General features: G+C 44.7%; 1 protein-coding gene across 3 annotated transcripts in view; it reads left to right on the top strand.

Annotated features, from left to right (window-relative positions):
- Window positions 1–26,692, top strand: part of LOC120058476 (protein TFG-like) — a 33,439-nt gene that overhangs the window by 4,328 nt on the left and 2,419 nt on the right. For all 3 annotated transcript variants that reach the window (XM_039007166.1, XM_039007164.1, XM_039007163.1), the window contains exons 2-6: window positions 1,369–1,575; window positions 2,154–2,237; window positions 7,887–8,033; window positions 8,581–8,742; window positions 11,531–11,659. In XM_039007166.1, the coding sequence (XP_038863094.1) occupies window positions 1,392–1,575; window positions 2,154–2,237; window positions 7,887–8,033; window positions 8,581–8,742; window positions 11,531–11,659 (706 nt within the window). In that variant the 5' untranslated portion in view covers window positions 1,369–1,391. The remainder of the gene's footprint in view (window positions 1–1,368; window positions 1,576–2,153; window positions 2,238–7,886; window positions 8,034–8,580; window positions 8,743–11,530; window positions 11,660–26,692) is intronic.

Genomic DNA, 26,692 nt, shown 5'->3' with positions numbered 1-26,692 from the left:
AGGCCGTCATTGACAATAAGAATCTGTTCTTAACTGACTTGCCTAGTTAAATAAAGGTGTACAAAAAAAATAAAAAATTGGCCAAATCGGTGTACAAAAATACCGATTGTTATGAAAACTTGAAATCGGCCCTAATTAATCGGCCATTCCGATTAATCGGTTGACCTCTAATATTAACCAGTTGTGTGTTATGAATCATGATCCACTCAACACATTCTACAAACTCACTCTTTCAATTCAAGTTACAGTACTTGGCCTATATACAGACCTCTACATGCTTTGTAAGTAGGAAAACCTGCAAAATCGGCAGTGTATCAAATTCTTGTTCTCCCCACTGTAGGTCCAAGTCTCTTTGTGAGGATGCATAAGAACCGGCCTGCCAGCTCAGCCTGGCATTTTTTTTTTTACTTTTGAAGCAGAACAGTGTACTATATAGCAAAGTGGTTCCTAGAGGGCAGTGACCACTGACCAGCTGTAGCGCATTCTGTCATGTAAAGATGAGTGAATCCAATTGGGTTGCTAGATGAATGATTCTACCATTTTTCCATGGTCCAAATACTTTGTCTGTATCTGAAGGATGTTTTAACTGATGGTGCTGATCTGTTTTTCAATGGTTGTTTGTGGCTCACTAATCATCTATAGCAGTGGTTCCCAAACTGGGGTGGGGGGGGACTCATTCTGCACAAGGTGAAATTTCGAAATTGGGTAGTGCATCATCAGTTCCTCTTGTCATGTTAGTCATTGCATAGCTTAGAGAGCTATTTGTAACTTGTCTAAATCAACTAGCACATCAGCTAACGTTTATTTAGTTTTTTTAGCCCATAGATATTGTTGTAATTTAAGTCACTCAAATATCACACGAATACACATTAGACATGGCAAAATGTATAGAATTGCAAGAAAATTTGCTTTAAAATCGCATCATTTTCATTGCACCGCATGACGAAATATGTAGAATTGCAGGAAATGAGCTTTAAACCAGCACAATTCTCTCCACCAACAAGAGGGGTGTGAACAGTTCGTGTCATGAACAGTGCTTGTTCCTATAGAAATAGATGTGGTGCGGGATGTTCCCCAATGCTGGTTGGGGCCCCCAGAGGGAAAAAGTTTGGGAACCCTTGATCTATAGGACATGGGGGGGGGGGAAACGTGTGCTGTTTGCACTAAATTCTTTGTTGTAATATTGCAAATTGACATTGCATTTTCACCATGAATGATTCCAGCTTTAATTTATGTAAAAAATGTATGTAGCAACTGCAGATTTCCCCTTTAATGGTCATATGGTAACAGGTTGGCACCATAATCAAACCTACATGATTCCTGTGTAATGTATGTTCCATCTCCTTCCTTTTGTGATGTCCCCTCCAGCGGTGGAAGCAGTAGACTGTACCATGAACGGACAGCTGGACCTGAGCGGCAAGCTGATCATCAAGGCCCAGCTGGGCGATGACATCAGACGCATCCCCATCCACAATGAGGACATCACCTATGACGAGCTGGTGCTGATGATGCAGCGCGTCTTCAGGGGCAAGCTGCAGAGCAACGACGAGGTCACCATCAAATACAAGGACGAGGGTAAGCATGGAAGGGGACTGGGCCGTTCTGGACTAGCACTGGAATAAGATGGATTATCACAATACTGGTAGTCAGTGTGCTGCTAACTACTTAGCTTCCTCCACTGTCCGACTGCCCCATACTGGGCGCAATCCAGTGATCCTCTGCTTAGCAACACACATGACAGCCCTCCTTGACAACGTGTAAACCGATAGAACCATACAAAAGGTACCAATTTGGATGGCTCCATCCGCAACATTTTAAGATAGCTGTGAAATAAGTTTACGGTACGTTCTGAACCCCCGTTGCCTAGCTAGATGCCATCTGACCCATCAACATTTAGCTGCTCCCTGCTGGTAATGGAAACAGATGTTCTCTTCCATACACTTGAGAATGCATCCTCCACTTGTTTTGAGTTATTATTGGACGTAAGAGAATAGGTTAATGTGAGGGTTTCTACCTCACAGCTTTCACCAATTCAGTCATTTCAGAATAGTCATTATCTTAGGAAATAAGGATTCATTGTAAAACTATTGGAACGTGGCCTCATTCTGATTTGGGTTCTGAATGATGTTCCCTGCTCTCTTCTCTTCCTGTAGACGATGACCTCATTACTATTTTCGACAGCTCGGACCTGTCTTTCGCCATCCAGTGCAGTAGGATCCTCAAACTCACTCTCTTCGGTAAGATATTATCATACACATACATAACCATCCTTTCCTTTTTTTACTATAGGCCTACGTGCTGCTGTGCCAAGCACGCCCATCCTTGAATAATCAAAACCACTTGATTTTTCCCATGGATATTAAAGTAGGCTCATTCTGTTTTTCTAGTCTTTGTTATGGTACTGTACTATATAGAACTTATGTTCTTTGTATCCTCTTGAATACTCATTCTGACTGTTCCATTCCAGCAGCACCCTCTCTCCAAAAGTTAAGGTTCATTTCCAGGAACATGCCACTGGGAGGCAGTCTAGTCTCATAGTTTGACATTGAACCTGAGGTCTTCATAGATCTACCTGAACTTGATTACCCGAGATCCGACCCAGTCACATTTTGTAGTTAATCCTCGGATCCCGCTCGGTGGCCACGGGCCTCGGATCTTTGTGAAAATGTGAAATACTGACCGGATCCCAAATTATATTTGAAGAGTTTAGTTCCTAAACAACATTTCATACATTTTAAATGTTATCTTAGGGCTGAATGACTGTCAGGGGGGGTCCCTTTTCATCAAATCAAATGTGTAATTTTGTGACAAAGGCAAATTTGCTTTATTAAAACAAGCCACTTATGTGATGTGGGGTAAAATAGCCTACTTGCTGTGAGAGAGGAGGACGCGACAGCGTAAAAGAGTGATAGCACCCAGACTATATAAAGTGAGTTTCTGAAACATTGAGTCAGTCGTTCTTTGCTGACGTGAAGAAGAAACTGAATGAAAGACCATAGAGGGAGGAAAAAAACAACAGTCATCTGTATACCCTTCATTTATGTACATTGTGGATGTGAAGGGGGAAAAGGTTGCCCATATTGTCAAGACCTGAGATATTTAATTTGTTTTATTTATTCAATTTACTAGTTTATTTAGGGTATTTCATTTATATTTTTAAGCTTGGCCTATTTAGCAGGCTTTTGCTATTTTATTTGGGTATTTCCTTTGTTTAAAACCCCCTAGAGTCGATGTCTGCGCCCCGGTGGAAATCTAATTGGCATAATAATATCTGCATAAAAATCTGTCCGTTTAAGCTAGAGATTGTTTATTTTTTTTAATTGGATCTGTCTGTCCACCGCATCTGCTGATGTCACTTCCGCACCCCAGGCTTAGACAGGGCTTACGCTTACCTAGACAGTTATGTGTTCAAATAACAGTTGAACTAATGGTGAATGTCTCGAGTCAAGTGTGATATTTGTCAGCATAAAGATGAGTGGCTCATTTATGTGCTAGTTTCGTGGCTTTCGTTCAAAATAAATAAGTTATATAATGCAGAGTTACTTACACATTCTTTCTGATCGTCTTTAATAAAGAACACATATTTGACTAATCTGCTCATGTTTGCGTGTGCGGTAGAACTCATTGCCGTAGGCTTATCTGCAGAAATATTGTATTTCTAATGTTGGAAGGCTGCCGATTTTGATTGTGTAATGCATGGATAGGTATAAGAAATATCAGGACAACTTCTCTCTTCAACTCTCAGGACAGTAGGACTTCACAGCCGTGGCGTGGATTACTTTTCGATCAAACCCATATCCGAACCAGGCTGAATCTGCGGGCCTAAAGGCTATATCTACATTTAATTTAGAACAAAAAATATTAGGCTATTATATGAGTTAGACCTGAGTTGTAGAAATACATGTTTTGGTAGGCTATAACACTTGCTAGCGTCCTAAAATCACAAAATAAAAATCCTTGAATCTAAAAAATGTGGTCAACAGAAACAAAATTAACAGATCTTTGAAAACCACAATATTCTACATGCAATTATAGCGTTGGTATACTGAACTCTAGATCAGGAATCATCAACTAGATTCATCCACGGGCCGATTTAAAATAAATAAATAAAAGTCAATAATTGAGCGGATGGTCGGGTGTCCGGAACATAATAAAACAATTTTTGTAGACTGCAAATTGATCGCAAGAAGCCCAAACAGAGATAATATTTGACTGAAACATATTCATTTCAAACCTTGCTTACATTTGTATATGATCACGTCTCTCTACTATGCGTGGGAATATTTTAAGAGATTTCCAAAATTCAAATCACTTGGAGTTGATATCCTGGTGTTTATACAGTCTTATGTCCAGCAATGAAAATTTAAAAATATTTATTTTGATTTTTCTCAGAAAACGTGTGAGGCCAAATAAAACCACCTTAAAGCTAAAAAAAATAATGTTTCTTTCTCATCCGTTTAAGTCGGATACAGATATATTAGTTGAATCTAATTCTCTCTCAGGTCGGACATGTGTTGTGTCAGATCTGGTCCACTTCGTATCCGAACTGGATTGGATATTGATTTTCCCCAAAAAATACTGGATCCTGTTGGTTGGGTAGGAATTTAATGGTTCGGATCTCAATTTTTGGATCCAAGAAGACCTTGACATTGAACTCCTACTTCGTACCCCTTGACACTTTCTGTTTTTCTCTCCTGCCAGTATCGTCCCAACGGCAGTGTTCCTATGCTGGTTGGTTAGTAGAGGCACCAAGCTATACTTGAAAGTTATTATAATTTTTGTAATACTTTTCACGTCTCTCAAGAGTTGAGCTCCATCTCGGGCTCCATGTTGTCAACCCCTTTTCAGAGAGTTTTAAGAGTGTGCTCTGCAAAGGATGGCAGATGGACGACGAGAACTTTTGTCTGCTTTAGGCCTAATCATCATAATGCCTTCTGCTCTTCTGCCAGTTCCAGCGACGTCCCTACACTGTAGTGTGTGTCCATGTCACAGTATTGTACGCTGGCCATGTGTTATGCTTCCGCCTTTGTTTCACAGTGCAGAAATGTCAGATATGTGTTACTGTTTACACACACACCTCTCCCTCTTTCATCTCCAATGTAACTTCCTGTGCTCTGTTCCCAATTACACCCCAGTGTCCCTGAACTATCCCTGCTATTATTATAGAGGGAGCGGCAGAAAGTAAATGTTTTGGGGATATTTGACTCCATCCCGAGACTTTAGTGCCGAGGCCTGGAGCGTCAGCACGTGCCGCCGGCCGGGACCTCACGTGTAGTCGATATTCCCAGACATGTGTACAGGGATTGGGAGCAGGAGGGAAGAGTAGGATTCATCCCGACGGTCCGTGTCTCCATCCAGGGCCTTTTTCTGACCTGCTGTGTCTCTGCTCACACAGGAATCTGGAATTCTGTCTGTAGAATGCTCTGCCTATACCCTCATATGTCATATACTACAGTCTCATTGATATCATATACCATGTGTCCAAAGCTCCCATCATGCATTTCAACTGAGATTTATTTGTTGGACTTCCTGTAGTGTGGAACAGTGCTCATCTGTCTGTACTAGTCGTGGTCCAGGAGATGATTGTTGGTCACATCTCAAATTACTCCCTGTTCCCCATTGAGTGGCCAGAGCCACAGCCTTAGTGTCGCTTTGTGGATTCAGTCATGTGGTTTCTGTGTCAAGCCAGAGTACTGTGGGGCTGCTCGTCTCCCTGTTCTTTTTGTACCCATTGATGGGCCATACTCTACCTCTCCTCTGTGCCCCTATACTCTTTATCTATTGATTCAGTGCTGATGAGGATGGTGGTGTGTTGTGCTATGACAGCCTGTAAGACTGGGACTCATTGAGATGATACATGGTTCCCAAACGTTTTCACTCCGGCTTCCTCTCCAGCATTGGGGAACATCCTCCCCCTGTGTCTATTTCTATGGGCAGAAGCTCTGTTCATGACACAAACTGTTCACACTCCTCTGCATTCACGCAGGACCAAAATAAATGTACATCTCTGTACAGAGGTTAGGGCTCATCTGTTATAGTGATCAGAAGGACTGTCTGGGACAGATCACTGTATCCTATAGCTCTGGGATGCTGCAGTGTGGATGGAGAGAGATTGAAGAGGTGATCCTCACCCTTACCAATGTGAAGTTCCATACCGCTATATATTTGAAATGTAATAATGTTATATCGTCTCGTACTCTTCTCTCTCTTCCCCAATATATCCCCTCCCTAGCTTTCTTTCTCTCTCCCTCTCTCGCTGTCTGTCTCTCTCTCTTTGTCTCTCGCTCTCTATTCAATGGCAACGTGCCACAAATCTTGCTGCTGTGATCGTCTACTGTGGTATTTGGCCTAACATGTAGGGGAGTTTATCAATATTTGTTTTGAAATTGTTTGTGGGTCTGTGTGATCTGTGGGAAATACACTGAACAAAAGATGAGATGAGAGAACCCTTAGGAACGAGGTCAGAGACCTGACCGTGTGGTGCCAGGACAACAACCTCTCCCTCAACGTGATCAAGACAAAGGGGATGATTGTGGACTACAGGAAAAGGAGAACCGAGCACGCCCCCATTCTCATCGACGAGGCTATAGTGGAGCAGGTTGAGAGCTTCAAGTTCCTCGGTGTCCACATCACCAACAAACTAACAAACTAGCACACCAAGACAGTTGTGAAGAGGGCACGACAAAGCCTATTCCCCCTCAGGAGACTGAAAAGATTTGCCATTGATCCTCAGATCCTCAAAAGGTTCTACAGCTGCACCATCGAGAGCATCCTGACTGGTTGCATCACTGCCTAGAATGGCAACTGCTTGGCCTCCAACCGCAAAGTACTACAGTGGGTAGTGCATACGGCCCAGTACATAACTGGGGCCAAGCTCCCTGCCATCCAGGACCTCCATACCAGGCGGTGTCAGAGGCTCCAGCCACCCTAGTCATAGACTATTCTCTCTGCTACAACACGGCAAGCGGTACCGGAGTGCTAAGTCTAGTTCCAAAAGGATTGTTACCAGCTTCTACCCCCAAACCATAAGACTCCTGAACATCTAATCAAATGGCTACCCAGACTATTTGCATTACCCCCCCCCCCCCCCCCTCTCTCTTTTACGCTGCTGCTACTCTGTTTATCGATGCATAGTCACTTTAACTCTACACTCTAACTCTACCTACTTAGAAATGTCCTTGTTTTTGAAGGAAAAGCTATTTTTTTGGTCCATTAAAATAACAGCAAATTGATCAGAAATACAGTGTAGGCATTGTTAATGTAACATTAACAATGCCTACACTGTATTTCTGATCAATTTTATTTTAATTGACAAAAAATTTGCTTTTCTTTCAAAAACAAGGACATTTCTAAATGACCCCAAACTTTTGAACGGTAGTGTATGTATATATTTTTTTAAATTGTGGATCACATTTTTATTTGGCGTACCCCCGACGGCATTACGTTTACCCCAGTTTGGGAATACCTGCTCTACAACAACATGGAGGTCGGCTTCTGGTATAGAAATTAACATTACATTCTCTGGCAACTACTCTGTTGGACAATCCTGCAGTCAGCATGCCAATTGCACACTCCCTTAAAACTTGAGACATCTGTGGCATTGTGTTGTTTGACAAAACTGCACATTTTAGTGTCCCCAGCGCAACGTGCACCTGTGTAATGATCATGCTGTTTATTCAGCTTCTTCACATGCCACACCTGTCAGGTGGATGGATTATCTTGGCAAAGGAGAAATTTGTGCACAAAATTTAAGAGAAATAAGCATTTTGTGCAAATGTTAAATTTCACTCATATTTTATTTCAGCTGAAATGCTTTACATGTTGCGTTTATATTTTTGTTCAGTCTATGTATCTCTAAAGTGGTCATCTCTTCTCTCCCCCCACAGTGAATGGTCAGCCGAGACCTCTGGAGTCCTGTCAGCTCAAGTACCTGCGTAAGGAGCTCATTGAGCTCAGGAACAAAATCAACGGTCTCTTGGAATGTCTGGAGCCCCCCTCAGAACCTGGCCTGGCTGCCTCCGCACCAGACAGGGGTACGTATATACACACACACACACACAAACACACACCTACCTCTGTCTTTGCAAGTGTGAAGTGTGTTTTTAAATCATCTAATTATCTACTGATATGCACACGTCTTGCATATTTGTTCTATAACTTTATGAAGTGTCCACACAGATACAGGCTGGTTGTTTTTATTAGTTCCTAAACCCTCTCTGTAACTTCACTAGTTAGCCCTGAAAAGGGTGGTTTGTCCTCTTTCCAAAACCATCCATTGCTTCTAATCACAGCATGCTTTGCATCAATGTTGTTCGCTAGCTGGCTTGTGGTGGACAGCAACAGGTGGATTTGTTTTTCCAAGGTGTAGAGGAGAGAAGTGTAAAAAATGTTTTTACGAGTTGTTTCCTTTGGCATGTTTATGCCGCTAATCCGGGGTAATGAGTTGATGTTTCAATGATAAAAGATAATGGAACGTTCTGCTTATTTGCATATTTGACAATGTATTTTTTGTGATTGTGTGTTGACATGCATCCCCTCCCTCCCTCCCTCTCCCTCCCATCCACTTCCTCTCTCCTCCAGACTCGGTGGATGTATGTAAGGGGAGGGTGGTGGCGGCGGTGAAGCAGGCCCCGGTCCCAGTCAGTGCGGCCAGCATGTCGGCCTTCGACCCCCTGAATAAGCAGGACGAAGTCAGCAAGAACGTCATGTCCGCCTTTGGCCTGAGTGAGAACCATGTCCCAGGTAAGGCCGTCCATCATTGTTATTACTTTCTGTTGCTTTCTGTTTGTATTTTTTTTATGCAGTCTTCTGACTGACCTTGCCCTCACTCCCCACCCTGTTTGATTTCTCACTTGTCTGTCTGTCTCTCTCTCTGTTGAGCGTCTGATACATACCCGCTTTGTCGCAGGATGGGGCTTGGGGGGTGCATAATTTTAGTATTTTACTTAAATAAAATGTTAACTAGGCAAGTCAGTTCAGAACAAATTCTTATTTACAATGACGGCTTACCCCGGCCAAACACTAACCCGGACGACGCTGGGTCAATCACGGCCGGTTGTGATACAGCCTGGAGTCGAACCAGGGTTTCTAGTGACGCCTCTAACACTGAGATGCAGTGCCTTGGACCGCTGCGCCACTCTGGAGCCCAAAATTAGTGGTGGTTGGGCCTGTTGCTCTGCTCATGGCCTGGGCATATGTGCGGCTCTCATGTTGAGGTCTTTGCAGTGGGGCGGGCGGCATGGGGGGGCAGAAGGGGCATAGGTCTGATCTGGGGGGACCTATATAGAGTGTGGCCAGGGTTTGGTTGGGGTGTGGCTGGTGACGCTGTGGTCTGGGTGTAGGTCCTCGTGGTGTAGGTTCTCTTGGTGCAGGTGTCTCGCTGGTCTGGGTGGGGTTTCCACTGCTCTGTCGCTCCTGTGTGAGGTGCTGCGGTTCAGGGTTGCGTCCTTCAGGGTCCTGGCAGAAGTTGGGATGGCTGCCTTGTTGAGGTGGACCTGGTCGTAAAAGCTGTTAAAGTCCAGGGTGATGTGGTGGGCCAGGTAGACATTAGGTTTTGAGGCACAGTCCTGGGAAATGCTTTCATTCACCTGCTGTATGGTGGCAGGGTGGAAGTATTTTTGTGGTAGCAGGGTGGAGATAACTACTTGTGCGTTGGGGGAAAAGTTTATTCTCTTGAATTGATTTGCCATTTGAGTCAATGAGGAACACAATTTCTGGCTTTTGTGTCCTCAGTGGATGTGTGGGGGTTGTTAGGGGAGCTAATGGGGGAGCTGACGGGGACTGTTAAAAGGGGGTGATGTCTGTTGGGTTGTCTGTCCCGTTGTGGTCCGTGTCTGAGGTGGGCTTCTCTGGGGGAGTGTCCGGCTCTCTGTCACACCTCAGCTTTCTCACCTCCTTGTTCAGTACTGTTAGTTGTCCCATGTGTTTCTCTCTCTCCTCCTTCACTGCTGTTAGCTGTGCCATGTGTATTTCTCCCCACATAAGTTCTCTCACCTCAGTCCGTTGTGCAGTCAGCTCTCTGACAGCCGTCCATCTCCACCTTCTGCCCTCCGGGTCTTGTTGAGAGGTTGTTGTTGTGCTGGTCTGTTTTGTGGGTCTGTTCTGTCTGGATTGTGTGGACTAGCTCTCTGAGCTCCACCATGTCTCTCTCCAGCTCTGTGAACTTATCCCTCTCAATGATTGTGGAGCAGTGCAGTTGTTGGACCTGGGTGTGTTCAGTACTGGGGAGGGGGGGTGATTATCCTCGTCTGCAGGACAGTTTGAAGAGATGTGATCAGGCTCACTCAGGATGGGGGAGTCGTCACAGCGAGATAGCGCTTTTCCTTCTGTGTTCTCTCTTTGATCCCGTAAAAGTCCTGCTGGATGGAAGTGCATGAGGTTGCCCTGCACCATTACTGTCCCAGACTTGTACATGTTGACAGGTTGTTTCAATTTCCTCAATGTCTAGTATTCTGAGTTTCCATCCTGGGCCAATACCCTCTCTCTTGACATAGGGGTAGTGTGCTCTTATAGCACTGTGTCATGCCAGAGAATGGTCTGTATTAATAAATCACTGTGTCATGCCAGGGGATGGTCTGGTTAATATAGCACTGTGTCATGCCAGGGTATGGTCTGTGTTAATATAGCACTGTGTCATGCCAGGGGATGGTCTGGTTAATATAGCACTGTGTCATGCCAGGGTATGGTCTGTGTTAATATAGCACTGTGTCATGCCAGGGGATGGTCTGGTTAATATAGCACTGTGTCATGCCAGGGGATGGTCTGTACGGAAAATTAAGTTGCTTATGTTCCCCTCTTTGCAGCAGTCAGCAAATAGTGTGTCTGGATTGTCCTTGAGGAGCTTATTTTTGTAGTTATTCCGTGCAGTTTTATTTTAAATATCCAAGGGGTACTGTACTTTGATGACATCTGCATAGGGATACGCCATGGCACAGGGGGCTTCAACGGCCTCTGCATTTGGGTGGGGGAGGCTATGAAACTGCTGCCATTGTTAGCCTCGAGTTTTCACACACATCACTTCACACTTCAGTGCTAATTGAAGTTGCAGCCAGGTCAGGTCTGTTCTGTCCTAGCAGCTTAGTAGCCTTAGTTAATTTGGTTATATAAAGCTCAGACTGAGGTTCAGACTGAGTAATGTTCACTCAGTTTTGTGTTGGATGGTATTTCCAGGTTTCCGCTGTGTTTCTTCTGCAGGTTTTTGTTTGCTCTAAGTTTTTTTCTTCTGTCCTTGGTAGTTAGAATCCATTCAGGTAATTTTGTCAAATCATGGTTTTAGGTATGGAGTTTTGAGGATAGTGTCCCGTAGAGGATGGTGTCCTGTATGTCCTTGTGAAAAAAAATCTATCTACATTTATCCAACTCTAATTATATATGTTTTATAAATTTCTCTCTCTCTCTCTCTGCTCATGCTCTGTAATCTCATCATCCTCTCTCTCTCTGTCTGTCCCTCCCTCTGTCTCTCTTTCTCTCTCTCTCTGTGTCTGTCCCTCCCTCTTTCTCTCTCTGTCTCTCTCTTTCTCCCTCTCTCTAGCCCCCCCGGGTGTTTCGTCTGTGGAGCGGTCAGATACTCCAGAAAGCATTGCATCATCCTCGTCCGCCGCCCTCCAGCCACAGGCCCCCTACGCAGGGATGCAGCAGGGACCCCCAGCAGCCCTCGACGGTTAGGAACACGCACACAGTGACCAATACCACCAGACCATAGCACTGCATGGATGAATATATGTATGAACATGTGGGGTGGGAGGTTATCAGTGTGGGCCAGTGTAGCCATTGGGTGGTTTAGCACCTCCAAATATCTGGGGTTAACTGGGATCCCTAAAAAACTGTTGTCTTGTCAAGATGGTAGAGCGACTTCACCCCATGACAGTGACCCGAGGTCAGTTTGTGCTTTAAACTGATCTTAGGCCTGTGCCTCAGGGCCGCCTCAATCCAGTTGATGTGTTGTGGTACACCTCTCTGGCGTGGCAGCTTTGGGCCCTTTTGCTCAAGTAGTGTTGTCCCAGGCCCTACCACAGAACGATGTTCCAGTCCCCTGCCAAGCCAATGGCATGTTGTTTTTTTGCTCTTATTTCCGTTAACATTATGAATGTGTCAGTGTCACGATGGTTTCATCCAGATGATTTTCACTGCTCAGACTTGTCGGCAACCACAAACGGGAGGAATTGGTTGTCCTACTTAATTGTTTGTGTCATGCTGTTGGAAATTAAATCTAATGTAAATCACAACTGCCATCTTAGTAGGGTATTTATTAATGCCTCCATTTTAGTCAGGGATGGCTAAATTTTACACTTGGATTGGCCAGTTCCCCAGTCCTGTTTTCTGTACAGTATTTTTACTCTGCATATCTACATGCTGATGTATCTGTAACATACAGTGCATTCAGAAAGTATTCAGACCATAACTTTTCCCACATGTTACGTTACAGCCTTATTCTAAAATAGATTAAATACATTTTTCCACTCATCTACACACAATACCCCATAATGACATAGCAAAAACAGATTTTTCAAAAATGTTTGCAAATTCCCCAAAAATATTTTATTTATTAATATACGTATTCAAACCCTTTGCTATGAGACTTGAAATTGAGCTCAGATGAATTCTGTTTACATTGATCATCCTTGAGATGTTTCTACAACTTGATTGGATTCCACCGGTAGTAAATTCAATTGTTTGGACATGATTTGGAAAGGCACACACCTGTCTATATAAGGTCCCACAGTTGTCAGAGCAAAAACCAAGCCATGAGGTCGAAGGAATTGTCCGTAGAGCTCCGAGACAGGATTGTGTCGCGGCACATATGACAGAATGGCGCCGGTGGGGGATGACTGCCGTTTTACGCGCTCCTAACCAACTTTGCTTTTTTTGTGTTTTTTCACATTGTATGTAACAGTACATAATGTTGCTGCTACTGTCTCTTATGACTGAAAAGAGCTTCTAAATATCAGAACAGTGTTTACTCACCTAGAGTTGGATGAAGATTTTTTCTTTAATGTGTCCGATGCGAAGGATATACTGCTTCTCGGAGACCAGGCCCAAATCCCTGTTATATTCGCGTGAAGAAAAGACAGAAATAAAGGAGGCCGGAGATCGGGGTGACTTGTGAGAATTTGTTGGCACGTGAGTAACACTGGAAAATAACTGGATGATCTCTGCTCGAGACTATCCTGCCAACGGGACTTTAACTGTAATATCTTGTGTTTCACAGAGTCGTGGCGGAACAACACGGATAATATACAGTTGGCTGGGTTTTCCGTGCATCGGCAGGACAGAACAGTTACGTCTGGTAAGACGAGGGGTGGAGGTGTGTCTATTTTTCAGTAACAGCCGGTGCGCAATGTCTAATATTAAAGAGGTCTCTAGGTATTGCTCGCCTGAGGTAGTGTGGTCTACAGTTTATGATGAGGTACTCTATCTACCATTTTTCGTAGCCATCTATTTACCACCACAACCCATTGCTGGCATTAAGATCGCACTCAATGAGCTGTATAAGGCCATAAGCAAACAAGAAAATGCTCACCCAGAAGCGGTGCTCCTAGTGTCCGGGGGCTTTAATGCAGGCAAACTTAAATCCGTTTTACCTCATTTCTACCAGCATGTCAAATGTGCAACCAGAGGAAAAATAACTCTAGACCGGCTTTACTCCACACAAGAGACGCATACAAAGCTCTCCATCGCCCTCCATTTGGCAAATCTGACCATTAATCTATCCTCCTGACAACTGCTTACAAGCAAAAACTAAAGCAGGAAGTTCCAGTGACTCGCTCAATATGGGGGAGGTCAGATGACGCAGATGTGCTACAGGACTGTTTTGCTAGCACAGACTGGAATATCTTCCGGGATTCATCCAATGGCATTGGAGTATGCCTCCTCAGTCACCTGCTTCATCAATAAGTTCCTTGACGTCTTCGTCCCCACAGTGACTTTACCTACATATCCCAACCAGAAACCATTTATTACAGGCAACATCTGCACCGAGCTAAAGGCTAGAGCGGCCGCTTTCAAGGAGCGGGACACTAATCCGGACGCTTATAAGAAATCATGCTATGCCCTCAGACGGACTATCAAATAGGCAAAGCGTCAGTACAGGACTAATATGGAATCCTACTACACCGACTCTGACGCTCGTTGGATGTGGCAGGTCTTGCAAACTATTACAGACTACAAAGGGAAACCCAGCCATGAGCTGCCCAGTGACACAAGCCTACCAGATGAGCTAAATGCCTTTTTATGCTTGCTTCGAGGCATGCAACACTGAAGCATGCATGAGGGCACCAGCTGTTCCAGACGACTGTGATCACACTCTCAATAACCTATGTGAGCAAGACCTTTTAAACAGGTCAACATTCACAAGGCCGTGGGGCCAGACGGATTACCAGCACGTGTACTCCAATCATGCACTGATCAACTGGCAAGTGTCTTCACTGACCATTTTCAACCTGTCCCTGACGGAATCTGTAATACTTACGTGCTTCAAGTAGACCTAATTGACTACCTCCCGTAGCACTCACGTCAGTAGCCATGAAGTTCTTTGAAATACTGTTCATGGCTCACATCAACACCATCATCGCCAAAACCCTAGACCCACTCCAATTTGCATACCGCCCCATCAGATCCACAGATGACGCAATCTCAATCACACTCCACGCTGTCCTTTCCCACCTGGACAAAAGGAACACCTATGGAAGAATGCTGTTCATTTACTACAGCTCCTTGTTCAACACCATAGTGCCCACGAAGCTTATCACTAAGCTAAGGACCCTGGCACTAAACATCTCCCTTTGCAACTGGATCCTGGACTTCCTGACGGGCTGCTCCCAGGTCGTATGGGTAGGCAACAACACATCTGCCACGCTGATCCTCAACACAGGGGCCCCATGGGTGTGTGCTTTGGCCCCTCATGTTCACCCACGATTGCGTGGCCAGGCTCAACTGCAACACCATTAACCTTTACTTCATACCCATCCGGGAGCATCCTCATCAAAAAAGCTGACTAGCATAGCCTAGCCTAACGGGACAGGGATATCATATAATATAATTTCATGAAATCACAAGTCCAATACAGCAAATGAAAGATAAACATCTTGTGAATCCAGCCATCATTTCCGATTTTTAAAATGTTTTACAGCAAACACAATATGTATTTATATTAGCTAACCACAATAGCCAAACACACAACGGCATATTTTCACCATGTTTCCACCGCATAGGTAGCCTTCACAAAACCCACAAATAGAGATAAAATGAATCACTAACCTAGAACAACTTCATCAGATGACAGTCTTTTAACATCATGTTATACAATACATTTATGTTTTGTTTGAAAATGTGCATATTTATAGCTACAAATCCTGGTTTTACATTGTAGCCACCATCACAAATAGCACCAAAGCAGCCAGAATAATTACAGAGAGCAACGTGAAATACATAAATACTCATCATAAAACATTTATGAAAAATACATGGTGTACAGCAAATGAAAGATAAACATCTTGTGAATCTTGCCAATATTTCAGATTTTTTTTAACGTGTTTTACAGCGAAAACACAATATAGAATTATATTAGCTCATCACAATAGCCAAACACACAAAGCTATTTATCCACCGCCAGCATAGATTTCACAAAAACAGCAATATAGATAAAATTAATCACCAACCTTTGGACAACTTCATCAGATGACAGTCTTATAACATCATGTTATACAATACATTTTATGTTTTGTTCGAAAATGTGCATATTTAGAGCTGCAAATCGTGGTTATACATTGTGAATATGTAGCAACAATTCACAAATCTCCGGAGATATTTTGGACAGTCACCTAATCTAATCAAAGAACTCATCATAAACTTTACTAAAAAATACATGTTGTACAGCAAATGAAAGCTGCACTGGTTCTTAATGCAACCGCTGTGTTAGATTTTTAAAAATAACTTTACTACAACATACAAAAAGCATTATTGTGAGACAGCGCTCACATATTCTACCCCCTGTTGGAGTGAACATATTCCACAGAAATACGAAATAACATCATAAATTGTGTCTTACTTTTGCTGAGCTTCCATCAGAATGTTGTGCAAGGAGTCCTTGGTCCAGAATAAATCGTTGTTTGGTTTTAGAATGTCCATTTCTTCTGTCGAATTAGCAACCTTGGCTAGCCATGTGGCGCGAACATGCCCATCTTGCCCATCTCTTGGCGCAAAGAACGGAAAATTCCAAAAGTCCCAATAAACGTTGAATAAACTGATAAAACTCGGTTGAAAAATCCTACTTTATGATGTTTTTCTCATATGTATCAAATAAAATCAGAGCCGGAGCAATTCGCCGTGTATACCGAACGCTCTTCAGAAGACAATGTCGAGGTCCCCCGCGCGCCGTCGACAACAAACAAAATACCGGACCTGCCACTCCAAAAGCTCTTATTCGGCCTCAGATCAAGCTAGACACCCCATTCAACCTTCCACTGCCTGTTGACATCTAGTGGAAGGCGTATGAAGTGCATACATATCGATAAATAAAAGCCAGTTGAATAGGCAGGCCCTGAAACAGAGCCTCGTTTTCAGATTTTTCACTTCCTGTATGGAAGTTTGCTGCCAAATGAGTTCTGTTTTACTCACAGATATAATTCAAACAGATATAATTCAAACAGTTTTAGAAACTTCTGAGTGTTTTCTATCCAATAGTAATAATAATATGCATATTGTATGATCTAGAACAGAGTACGAGGCCGTTTAATTTGGGCACGATTTTTTCCAAAGTGAAAACAGCGCCCCCCCTATTGACAAGTTAAGTTTGCTGATGACACAACAGTGGTAGGCCTGATCACCGACAACGATGAGACAGCCTATAGGGAGGAAGTCCGAGACTTGGGTGGTGTGGTGCCAGGACAACAACCTCTCACTCTACGTGAGCAAGACAAAGGAGATCATCGTGGACTGCAGAAAAAGGAGGGCCAAACACGCTCCCATTCTCATTGACGGCACTGTAGTTGAGTGGGTCGAGAGTTTCAAATTCTTATCGCAGTTCAAACACACCAAGACAGTCGTGAAGAGGGCACGACAACACCTTTTTCCCCTCAGGAGACCGATTTAGATTTTGCATGGGTCTCCAGATCCTCAAAAAGTTCTACAGATGCACAATCAAGAGCATCCAGACCGGTTGCATCACCGCCTGGTATGGCAATCCGACCATATTGTTATTTTGTTTTTATTACATTTAGTAAATATTTTCTTAACCAACAATCGAAATAGAGTTATGGGCTTATAAGGAAGCATTTCACGGTAAGGTCTACACCTGTTGTATTTGGCATATGTGACATACAATTTGATTTTGAATTGAGATCTGGGGAACAATACCAAAAATGTCTGCAGCTTTCAAGGTCCCCAAGAACACAGTGGCCTCCATAATTCTTAAATGGAAGAAGTTTGGAACTAAATTCAGCAAAAATAGAAACGTCCTCTCACTGTCAACTGCATTTATTTTCAGCAAACTTAACATTTGTAAATATTTGTATGAGACATAAACTGACCAAGTTCCACAGACATGTGACTAACAAAAATTGAATAATGTGTCCCTGAACAAAGGGGGGTCGAAAGTAACAGTCAGTATCTGGTGTGGCCCCCAGCTGCATTAGGTACTGCAGTGCATCTCCTCCTCATGGACTGCACCAGATTTGCCAGTTCTTGCTGTGAGATGTTACCCCACTCTTCCACCAAGGCACCTGCAAGTTCCCGGATATTTCTGTGGGGGAATGTCCCTAGCCCTCACCCTCTGATCCAACAGGTCCCAGACGTGCTCAATGGGATTGAGATCCGGACTCTTCGCTGGCCATGGCAGAACACTGACATTCCTGTCTTGCAGTAATTCACGCACAGAACGAGCAGTATGGCTGGTGGCATTGTCATGCTGGAGGGTCATGTCAGGATGAGTCTGCAGGAAGGGTACCACATGAGGGAGGAGGATGTCTTCCCTGTAACGCACAGCTTTGAGATTGCCTGCAATGACAACAAGCTCAGTCCGATGATGCTGTGACACACCCTTCCAGACCATGACGGACCCTCCACCTCCAAATCGATCCCACTCCAGAGTACAGGCCTCGGTGTAACACTCATTCCTTTGACGATTAAACGCAACTCCAACTATCACCCCTGGTGAGACAAAACCGAGACTCGTCAGCAACGTGCACTTTTTGCAAGTTCTGTCTGGTCCAGCGACGGTGGGTTTGTGCCCATAGGCGACATTGTTGCCGGTGATGTCTGGTGAAGACCTGCCTTACAACAGGCCTACAAGCCCTCAGTCCAGCCTCTGTCCGCAATAGGCTGAGAGTCTGAGCACTAATGGAGGGATTGTGCATTCCTGGTGTAACTCGGGCAGTTTTTGCCATCCTGTACCTGACCCATGCAGGTGTGATGTTCGGGTGTACCGATCCTGTGCAGGTGGTGTAGACGTGGTCTGCCACTGTGAGGACGATTAGTTGTCCGTTCTGTCTCCCTGTAACACTGTCTTAGGTGTCTCACAGTACGGACATTGCAATTTTTTGCCCTGACCACATCTGCAATACTCTTGCCTCCTTGCAGCATGCCTAATGCACGTTCACGCAGATGAGCAGGGACCCTGGGTATCTTTCTTTTGGTGTTTTTCAGTCAGTAGAAATGCCTCTTTAGTGTCCTAAGTTTTCAGAACTGACCTTAATTGCCTACCGTCTGCAAGCTGTTAGTGTCTTAACGACCGTTCCACAGGTGCATGTTCATTTATTGTTTATGGTTCATTGAACAAGCATGGGAAACGGTGTTTAAATTCTTTACAATAAAGATCTATGAAGTTATTTGGATTTTTATGAATTCTTTGAAAGATAGGGTCCTGAAAAAGGGACGTTTCTTTTTTTGCTGAGTTCACCAAAACTCTTCCTCGAGCTGGCCGCCCGGCCAAACTGAGCCATTTGGGGAGAAGGGCCTTGGTCAGGGAGGTGACCAAGAACCCGATGGTCACTCTAACATAGGTCCAGAGTTCCTCTAAGGACAACCATCTCTGCAGCACTCCACCAATCAGGCCTTTATGGTAGTTTGGCCAGATGGAAGCCACTCCTGAGTAGCCTATTTTTTAAATATTTTTTTTACTTTAGTTTATTTAGTAAATATTTTCTTAACTCTATTTCTTGAACTGCTTTGTTGGTTAAGGGCTTGTAACTAAGCATTTCACAGTAAGGTCTACACCTGTTGTATTTGGCACGTGTGATCAAATAAAATTTGATTTGCTTTGAGTAAAAGACACATGACAGCCTGCTGGAGTTTGCCAAAAGGGACGTAAAGACTCTCAGACCATGAGAAACAAGATTCTCTTGTCTGATTAAACCAAGATTGAACTTGTTGGCCTGAATGCCACGCGTCATGTCTGGAGGAAACCTGGCGCCATCCCTGTGGTGAATCATGGTGGTGGCAGCATCATGCTGTGGGGATATTTTTCAGCGGCAGGGACTGGGAGACTAGTAAGTAGTACAGAGATACTTCATGAATACCTGCTCTCGACCTCAGACTGGGGCAAAGGTTCACCTTCCAACAGGACAACGACCCTAAGCACACAGCCAAGACAACGCAGGAGTGGCTTCGGGACAAGTCTCTGAATGTCCTTGAGTGGCCCAGGCAGAGCCCCGACTTGAACCCGATTGAACATCTCCAGAGAGACCTGAAAATAGCTGTGCAACGCTCCCCATCCAACCTGACAGAGCTTGAGATCATCTGCAGAGAAGAATGGGAGAAACTCCCCTAAATACAGGTGTGTCAAGCTTGTAGCGTCATACCCAAGATGACTTGAGGTTGTAATCGCTGCCAAACGTGCTTCAACAAAGTACTAAGGGTCTGAATACTTATGTAAATGTCATTTTTCAGTTTTTATTATCTTTATAAATTTCCCAAAAAATCCAAATCTGTTTTTGCTTAGTCATTTCTGGGGTATTGTGTGTAAATTGAGGAAGAACACAGAGCTTCAACTCTAGGACACGCTGAGTATTCCCATAATGGTGTTGATCTGGAATGAACACAGCTTTTCCTCTAGGACCCGCTGAGTATTCCCATAATGGTGGTGATCTGGAATGAACACAGCTTTTCCTCTAGGACCCGCTGAGTATTCCCATAATGGTTGTGATCTGGAATGAACACAGCTTTTCCTCTAGGACCCGCTGAGTATTCCCATAATGGTGGTGATCTGGAATGAACACAGCTTTTCCTCTAGGACCCGCTGAGTATTCCCATAATGGTTGTGATCTGGAATGAACACAGCTTTTCCTCTAGGACCCGCTGAGTATTCCCATAATGGTGGTGATCTGGAATGAACAGAGATCGAAAGTAACTCTCTTACCAGATAACGAGGTGTGCTCTAGTTTTTGGCATCTCAGTATATGACACAGACACACAGGAAGGGAGGGGACAGAGGAACATGTTGTGAGTCAGTCTTATTATTAAGCTACCTCATTATTTTGGATGGGATGTTTTTTTGTCATTGGCAGGCACGGGTTTTGGCTCTTCTGGCTCTCCGTAGCCGCCTCCATCCCTGGAGACGTCTCTGTTTTCACCCAGAGAGACCCATAACCAGCTCACAGACAAAACCCCACCACAGGAGCCAAACCACAGCTGGTACACGCACACTCACGGTACGCTCGTTGAGCTGTGGCTTGAACACAGAGGAGCCATACCAGGGCCTCCAAACCGCACTTGGAACAAAGAGAGTGCAGTTCCACATGGTGTTGGTTTGACCGTGTTCCCCAGACCAGCTCTGTGGTTTTGGCTCGGGCAGGGTTCAAGCTTCTCCAAGGGGTTTGGGTTGAGTTTAACAGAGCTAAGAGTCTAAAGTTACAGTCATTCTTCCTTACGTCTTACTTATTCAACTCAGTCGTACTCTTTATATTCCAGACCATTGCACTTTGTGCTGGTTATTAGTTTTAGTTTGTCCATAAATGACTGTGCGGTCATATAACGGTCACGGGCTGTTACTAGGTTGTGTGACATCGCTGACTGTGTGGTTGGCTGGTCGTCTTCTGGAGTTCATCATCCTCATCTTTTCCTCCCTCTGCTCATCCGTTCCTCCCTCTCTCCCAGACTTCCAGGGAGGAGAGAGGCTCTGGGCTGCAGCTGTTGGCCAGACGGCCGAGTCAGGCTGCAAGGACACGTTTTTCCCTATTCCAACGCTCTGGTGAGAGAGAGAGAGACCCCAAATGTTCCCTTAGTTCAGGAGTGTCCATAGGGTCTGTACAAAGACAATACATTGAAGACTGATCATCGTTGACCAGGAATAGTCTCAAAGGATCAGTGCACTCCTGCCAACATGTTGGGAATGAACACGTTGATTTAAGGGTGTGGTGCCTTGACATTATGCACAGAGGACGACTTCAGAAACTCAACAAGGACACAGATCATGTACTTTGGGGGTAGATGGACCAATCACTCTCTCATCTCTCTGTCAACATTTGGTTTGTGTTTACACGTAAACATGGCGCTAATAAGATCCATAAGCAGAAGATTTCTAGTGGCTGTCTCTCGTTTACACTGAGTGGACAAAACATTATGAACACCTCTTTCCATGACTTAGACTGACCAGGTGAATCCAGATGAAAGCTATGACCTCTTATTGATGTCACTTGTTAAATCCACTTCAATCAGTGTAGATGAAGGGGAGGAGACCAGTTAAAGAAGGATTTTTATGCCTTGAGACAGTTGAGACATGGATTGTGTATGTGCCATTCAGAGGGTGAATGGGCAAGAAAAAAGGTTTAAGTTCCTTTTGAGCGGGTTATGGTAGTAGGTGCCAGGCGCACCGGTTTGTGTCAAGAGCTGCAACGCTGATGGGCTTTTCTACACTCAACAGTTTCCCGTGTGTATCAAGAATGGGCCACCACCCAAAGGACATCCAACCAACTTGACACAACTGTTGGAATCATTGGAGTCAACATGGGCCACCTTGTAGAGTCCATGCCCTGACAAATTGAGGCTGTTCTGAGGGGAGGGGGGGGGGGTGCAACTCACTATTAGGAAGGTGTTCTTAATGTTTTGTACAGATTATGATCAACTCTAGATAAGGAATGTTCTGTGTTTGTCTCTGAGTTTTAGCACACCTGTTCACCCACCACTGCACAGATGGTGTCTTTGATGCTTTATCAGATTGAATACCTCTCCAGCTTGAAAGTTGGCTGTCAGAAGTATTATAGTGTGAACTTTTAATCTGTCTGTCTGCTTATTTCAAGACATGGCATATGGGGGTGTAGTGAGAGACCATATAGGCTGGAAGATACTCTTTTCATTACTGATCTTGAAAAAAAGTATACTAAATGTGGAAATCAATCATTCCGCCATCATGAACACAATGGAAAAATATAATAATTTATTGAAATAGCATGGGTGACCAAGAAAAACAAATTGATACAATTTAAGGCCAAGTGGCAAACAATAATGCAGGCACAAGGGATGAGGGTGTAAGCATGCTGGTCTGGGCAGAGATGTAGTCATTGTTTGTGCGTCTAAGTTGTTTTGTATGTGGAGTAAAAATGTAATAAAAAATAGGAATACCTCTCCATCACGGTTGACAACTCCACGGTGTCCCTCGCCCAAAGTGCAAAGAACCTTGCCGTGACCCTGGACAACACCCTGTCGTTCTCTGCAAACATCAAAGCAGTGACTCCGATGACGCAGATGCTAAGCTACATGACTGTTGCTAGCTCAGACTGGAATATGTTCTGGGATTCTTCCAATGGCATTGAGGAGTACACCACATCAGTCACTGGCTTCAATAAGTGCATCGACAACATCGTCCCCACAGTGACCGTACGCACATACCCCAACCAGAAGCCATTGATTACAGGCAACATCCGCACTGAGCTAAAGGGTAGAGCTGCCGCTTTCAAGGAGCAGGAATCTAACCTGGACGCTTATAAGAAATCCCACTGCCCTCCGACAAACTATCAAACAGGCAAAGCATCAATACAGGACTAAGATGGAGCCGGTGTAGTACGATTCAGACGCTCGTCGGATGTGGCAGGGCTTGCAAACTATTACAGACTACAAAGGGAAGCACAGCCGCGAGCTGCCCAGTGACACAAGCCTACCAGACGAGCTAAATTACTTCTATGGTTTCTTCGAGGTAAGCAACACTGAAGCATGCATGAGTGCACCAGCTGTTCCGGACGGATGACTGTGTGATCACGCTCTCCATAGCCGATGTAAGACCTTTTAAACAGGTCAACATTCACAAGGCAATAGGACGTGTATTCCGATCATGCCCTGACCATCTGGCAAGTGTCTTCATTGACATTTTCAACCTGTCCCTGGCCGAGTCTGTAATACCTACTTGTTTCAAGTAGACCACCATAGTCCCTGTTCCCAAGAACACAAAGGTAACCTGCCTAAATGACTACTGACCCCAAGCACTCACGTCTGTAGCCATGAAGTGCTTTGAAAGGCTGGTTATGGCTCACATCAACACCATTATCCCAGAAACCCTAGACCCACTCCAATTGCATACCGCCCCAACAGATCCACAAATGATGCAATCGCTATTGCACTCCACACTGCCCTTTCTCACCTGGACAAAAGGAATACCCACGTGAGAATGCTGTTCATTGACTACAGCTCAGTGTTCAACACCATGGTGCTCTCAAAGCTCATCACTATGCTGTGCACCCTGGGACTAAACACCTTCCTCTGCATCAGGATCCTGGACTTCCTGACGGGCCACCCCTAAATGGTAAGGGTAGGTAACAACACGGGGGCCCCTCAGGGATGCATGCTCAGTCCCCTCCTGTACTCCCTATTCACCCATGACTGCATGGCCAAGCACAACTCCAGCATCATTAAGTTTGCTGACGACACAGCATTGGTAGGCCTGATCACTGACAATGATGAGACAGCCTATAGGGAGGAGGTCAAAGACCTGGCAGTGGATGCCAGGATAACAACATCTCCCTCGATGTGATCAAGACAAAAGTGGTGATCGTGGCCTACAGGAAAAGGAGGGCTGAGCACGCCCCCATTCTCAACGGCGGGGCTGTAGTGGAGCAGGTTGAGAGCTTCAAGTTCCTTGGTGTCAGAGGAAGGCCCTAAAATTTGTCAGACTCCAGCCACCCTAGTCATAGACTGTTCTCTGCTACTGCACGGCAAGCAGTACCGGAGTGCTAAGTGTAGGTCCAAAAGGTTTTTAACAGCTTCTACCCCCAAGCCATAAGACTCCTGAACAGCTAATCAAATGGCTACCTGGACTGTTTGCATTGACCCCCCCCAACCACCCCCATGTACATGTTACCTCAATTACCTCGACTAACATGTGCCCTTCACACATTGACTCTGTACCGGTACCCCCTGTATATAGCCTCACTACTGTTATTTTATTGTTGCTCTTTAATTATTTATTTTTATATTTTATTATTTTAGTGAATACTTTTATCACTTATTTTTCTTGACTGCATTGTTGGTTAAGGTCTTATAAGTAAGTATTTCACTGTACCATTTCACTATACCTGTTGTATTCGGTGCATGTGACAAATACATTATTTGATTTAACTCGCTGCAGGTTCATGTGCACAACATCCATAGAGTACAACCCTACCTCACACATAAAGCGGAGCTGGCGCTTGTCATCTCCCATCTGGACTACTGCAACTCGCTGTTGGCTGGGCTCCCCGCTTGTGCCATCAAACCCCTGCACCTATCCAGAACACTGCAACCCTCCTGGTGTTCAACCTTCCCAAGTTCTCCCATGTCACACCACTCCTCCCCACACTCCACTGGTTTCCAGTTGAAGCTTGCATCCACAAAAGACCATGGTACTTGCCTTCGGAGCAGCGAGAGGAACTGCCTACCTTCAGGCTCTGTTAAAACCCTACACCCCAACCTGAGCACTCTGTTCTGCCACCTCTTGGCACTCCCACCGCTATGGGAGAGCAGCTCCCGCTCAGCCCAGTCCAAGCTCTTCTCTGTCTTGGCACCCCAATGGTGGAAACAGCTTCACCCTGAAACTAGGACAGCAAACTCCCTGCCCATCTTCAAAACCATTTGAATCTCTGCCTCTTCAAGGAGTATCTTAAATAATCCCACAGTACCCCCCTCACACAACCTCCTCAGCCCCCCACACACACAAAGAAATCGACTTTTGTGAACTAACACTCGCACTTGACCCCCCCCCCCCCCCCCCCCCCCACACACACACACACTACTGGCTCTGACTTTGCTGATGCCTGCTTTATTGAGGGAAATGTACTTACTATGACTATGATATGTGGTTGTTCCACCTAGCTATCTGAAGGTGAATGCACTAACTGATAAGAGCATCTGCTAAATAACTAACGTAAATGTATTACTACCCATATTATCTTGTTTCCTTTCTGAAAACATCCCTAATAGGCTTGAGAACTACAGTGAAGCAATAACATTCCAGATAATTTTTCCAGCTCTGTTTTGTGTTCAGCTGAAGGGATGTGCAGGCAGCCGGTCTCTCCATAGAGCCGCAGTGATTTCTCTGTCCTCTGGGACTTACATTTACTGATCAGAGAAGAATTCTTCTGGCCAATGAGGCCTGACGGCAGCTCCATCCATCCCTCTATCGGATTACATAACACACATGATGGATAGCAGACAGGAAACCAAGACGGAGAGAAAGTCAGCACCTACATGCTCGCGAACACACACACATTCACACACACACTTTGTGATTCTCACTCGAGCACCATGGTGCTCACATTACAGGGGTTAACAGTGGGCTTACAGCTGATTTCATAGATGCAGTCCTATAGAGCAGTATGTCTGGTTTCATTCTATAGACTTTTCACAATTTGGGGCAAGATGGTAGCCTAGTGGTTAGAGCGTTGGGCCTTGTCAGCTTTTTACCTTGTCAGCTTGGGAATCGAATCCCCGAGCTGACAAGGTAAAAATCTGTCGTTCTGCCCCTGAACAAGGCAGTTAACCCACTGTTCCCCAGTAGGCCGTCATTGTAAATAAGAATTTGCGCTTAACTGACTTGCCTAGTTACATTTTTGTAAATGTTTGAATCATGTTCGATGAGAGATCACCAATGGTGGAGGAATGAAACATGGTTCTTTCATCTGGTCCAGACTTGGGTCAAAATGTATTTGTACTTAATGTATCTGAAGTATTTGAAAGAAAAAACAAATAGCATTTCAACCCAGGTACGGACCTACAGTATGGGTCTGGGTTATGATCTGGGACTGGGAGTGTATAAGATGGCTGGCATAAGGTCACTTCATGTGTCTGTGTGGCACCCTGTCTGTCTGTAGTAGACAGTCTTCATTAGTTCCCCAGTCCACTGCAGCTCAGACCCTTGTTTTTTTGATCTTCCTCTGACTTTGAGAAAGTTTGTCCCCTGCAGGTTTTGGGTCAGTTTTATTCTGGCACATTTGTGCCCCAGCTGTTTGTACCTGTGTTTGTCTGTGTATCTTTCAGCCACTGCATGTGTGTGTGTGTGTGTGTGTGTGTGTGTGTGTGTGTGTGTGTGTGTGTGTGTGTGTGTGTGTGTGTGTGTGTGTGTGGAGTGAACTACCACTTCAGTGAGTGTTTAATCAGCCTAGTGATAGCCTAGCACAAATGTCCCTGCAGAACTTCTTAGAATTATGTCTAGTCCCTATTCCCTCACAAAGGAGTTCCATAGGGCTCTGTTACGGGCCCTCTGAGTGGAAAATCAACGCTCTGCTTTAACTGGCAC

Source organism: Salvelinus namaycush, chromosome 13 (assembly GCF_016432855.1).
Source record: "Salvelinus namaycush isolate Seneca chromosome 13, SaNama_1.0, whole genome shotgun sequence".
Lineage (NCBI taxonomy): Eukaryota > Metazoa > Chordata > Actinopteri > Salmoniformes > Salmonidae > Salvelinus > Salvelinus namaycush.
This window is presented reverse-complemented; position numbering and strand designations above follow the sequence as displayed.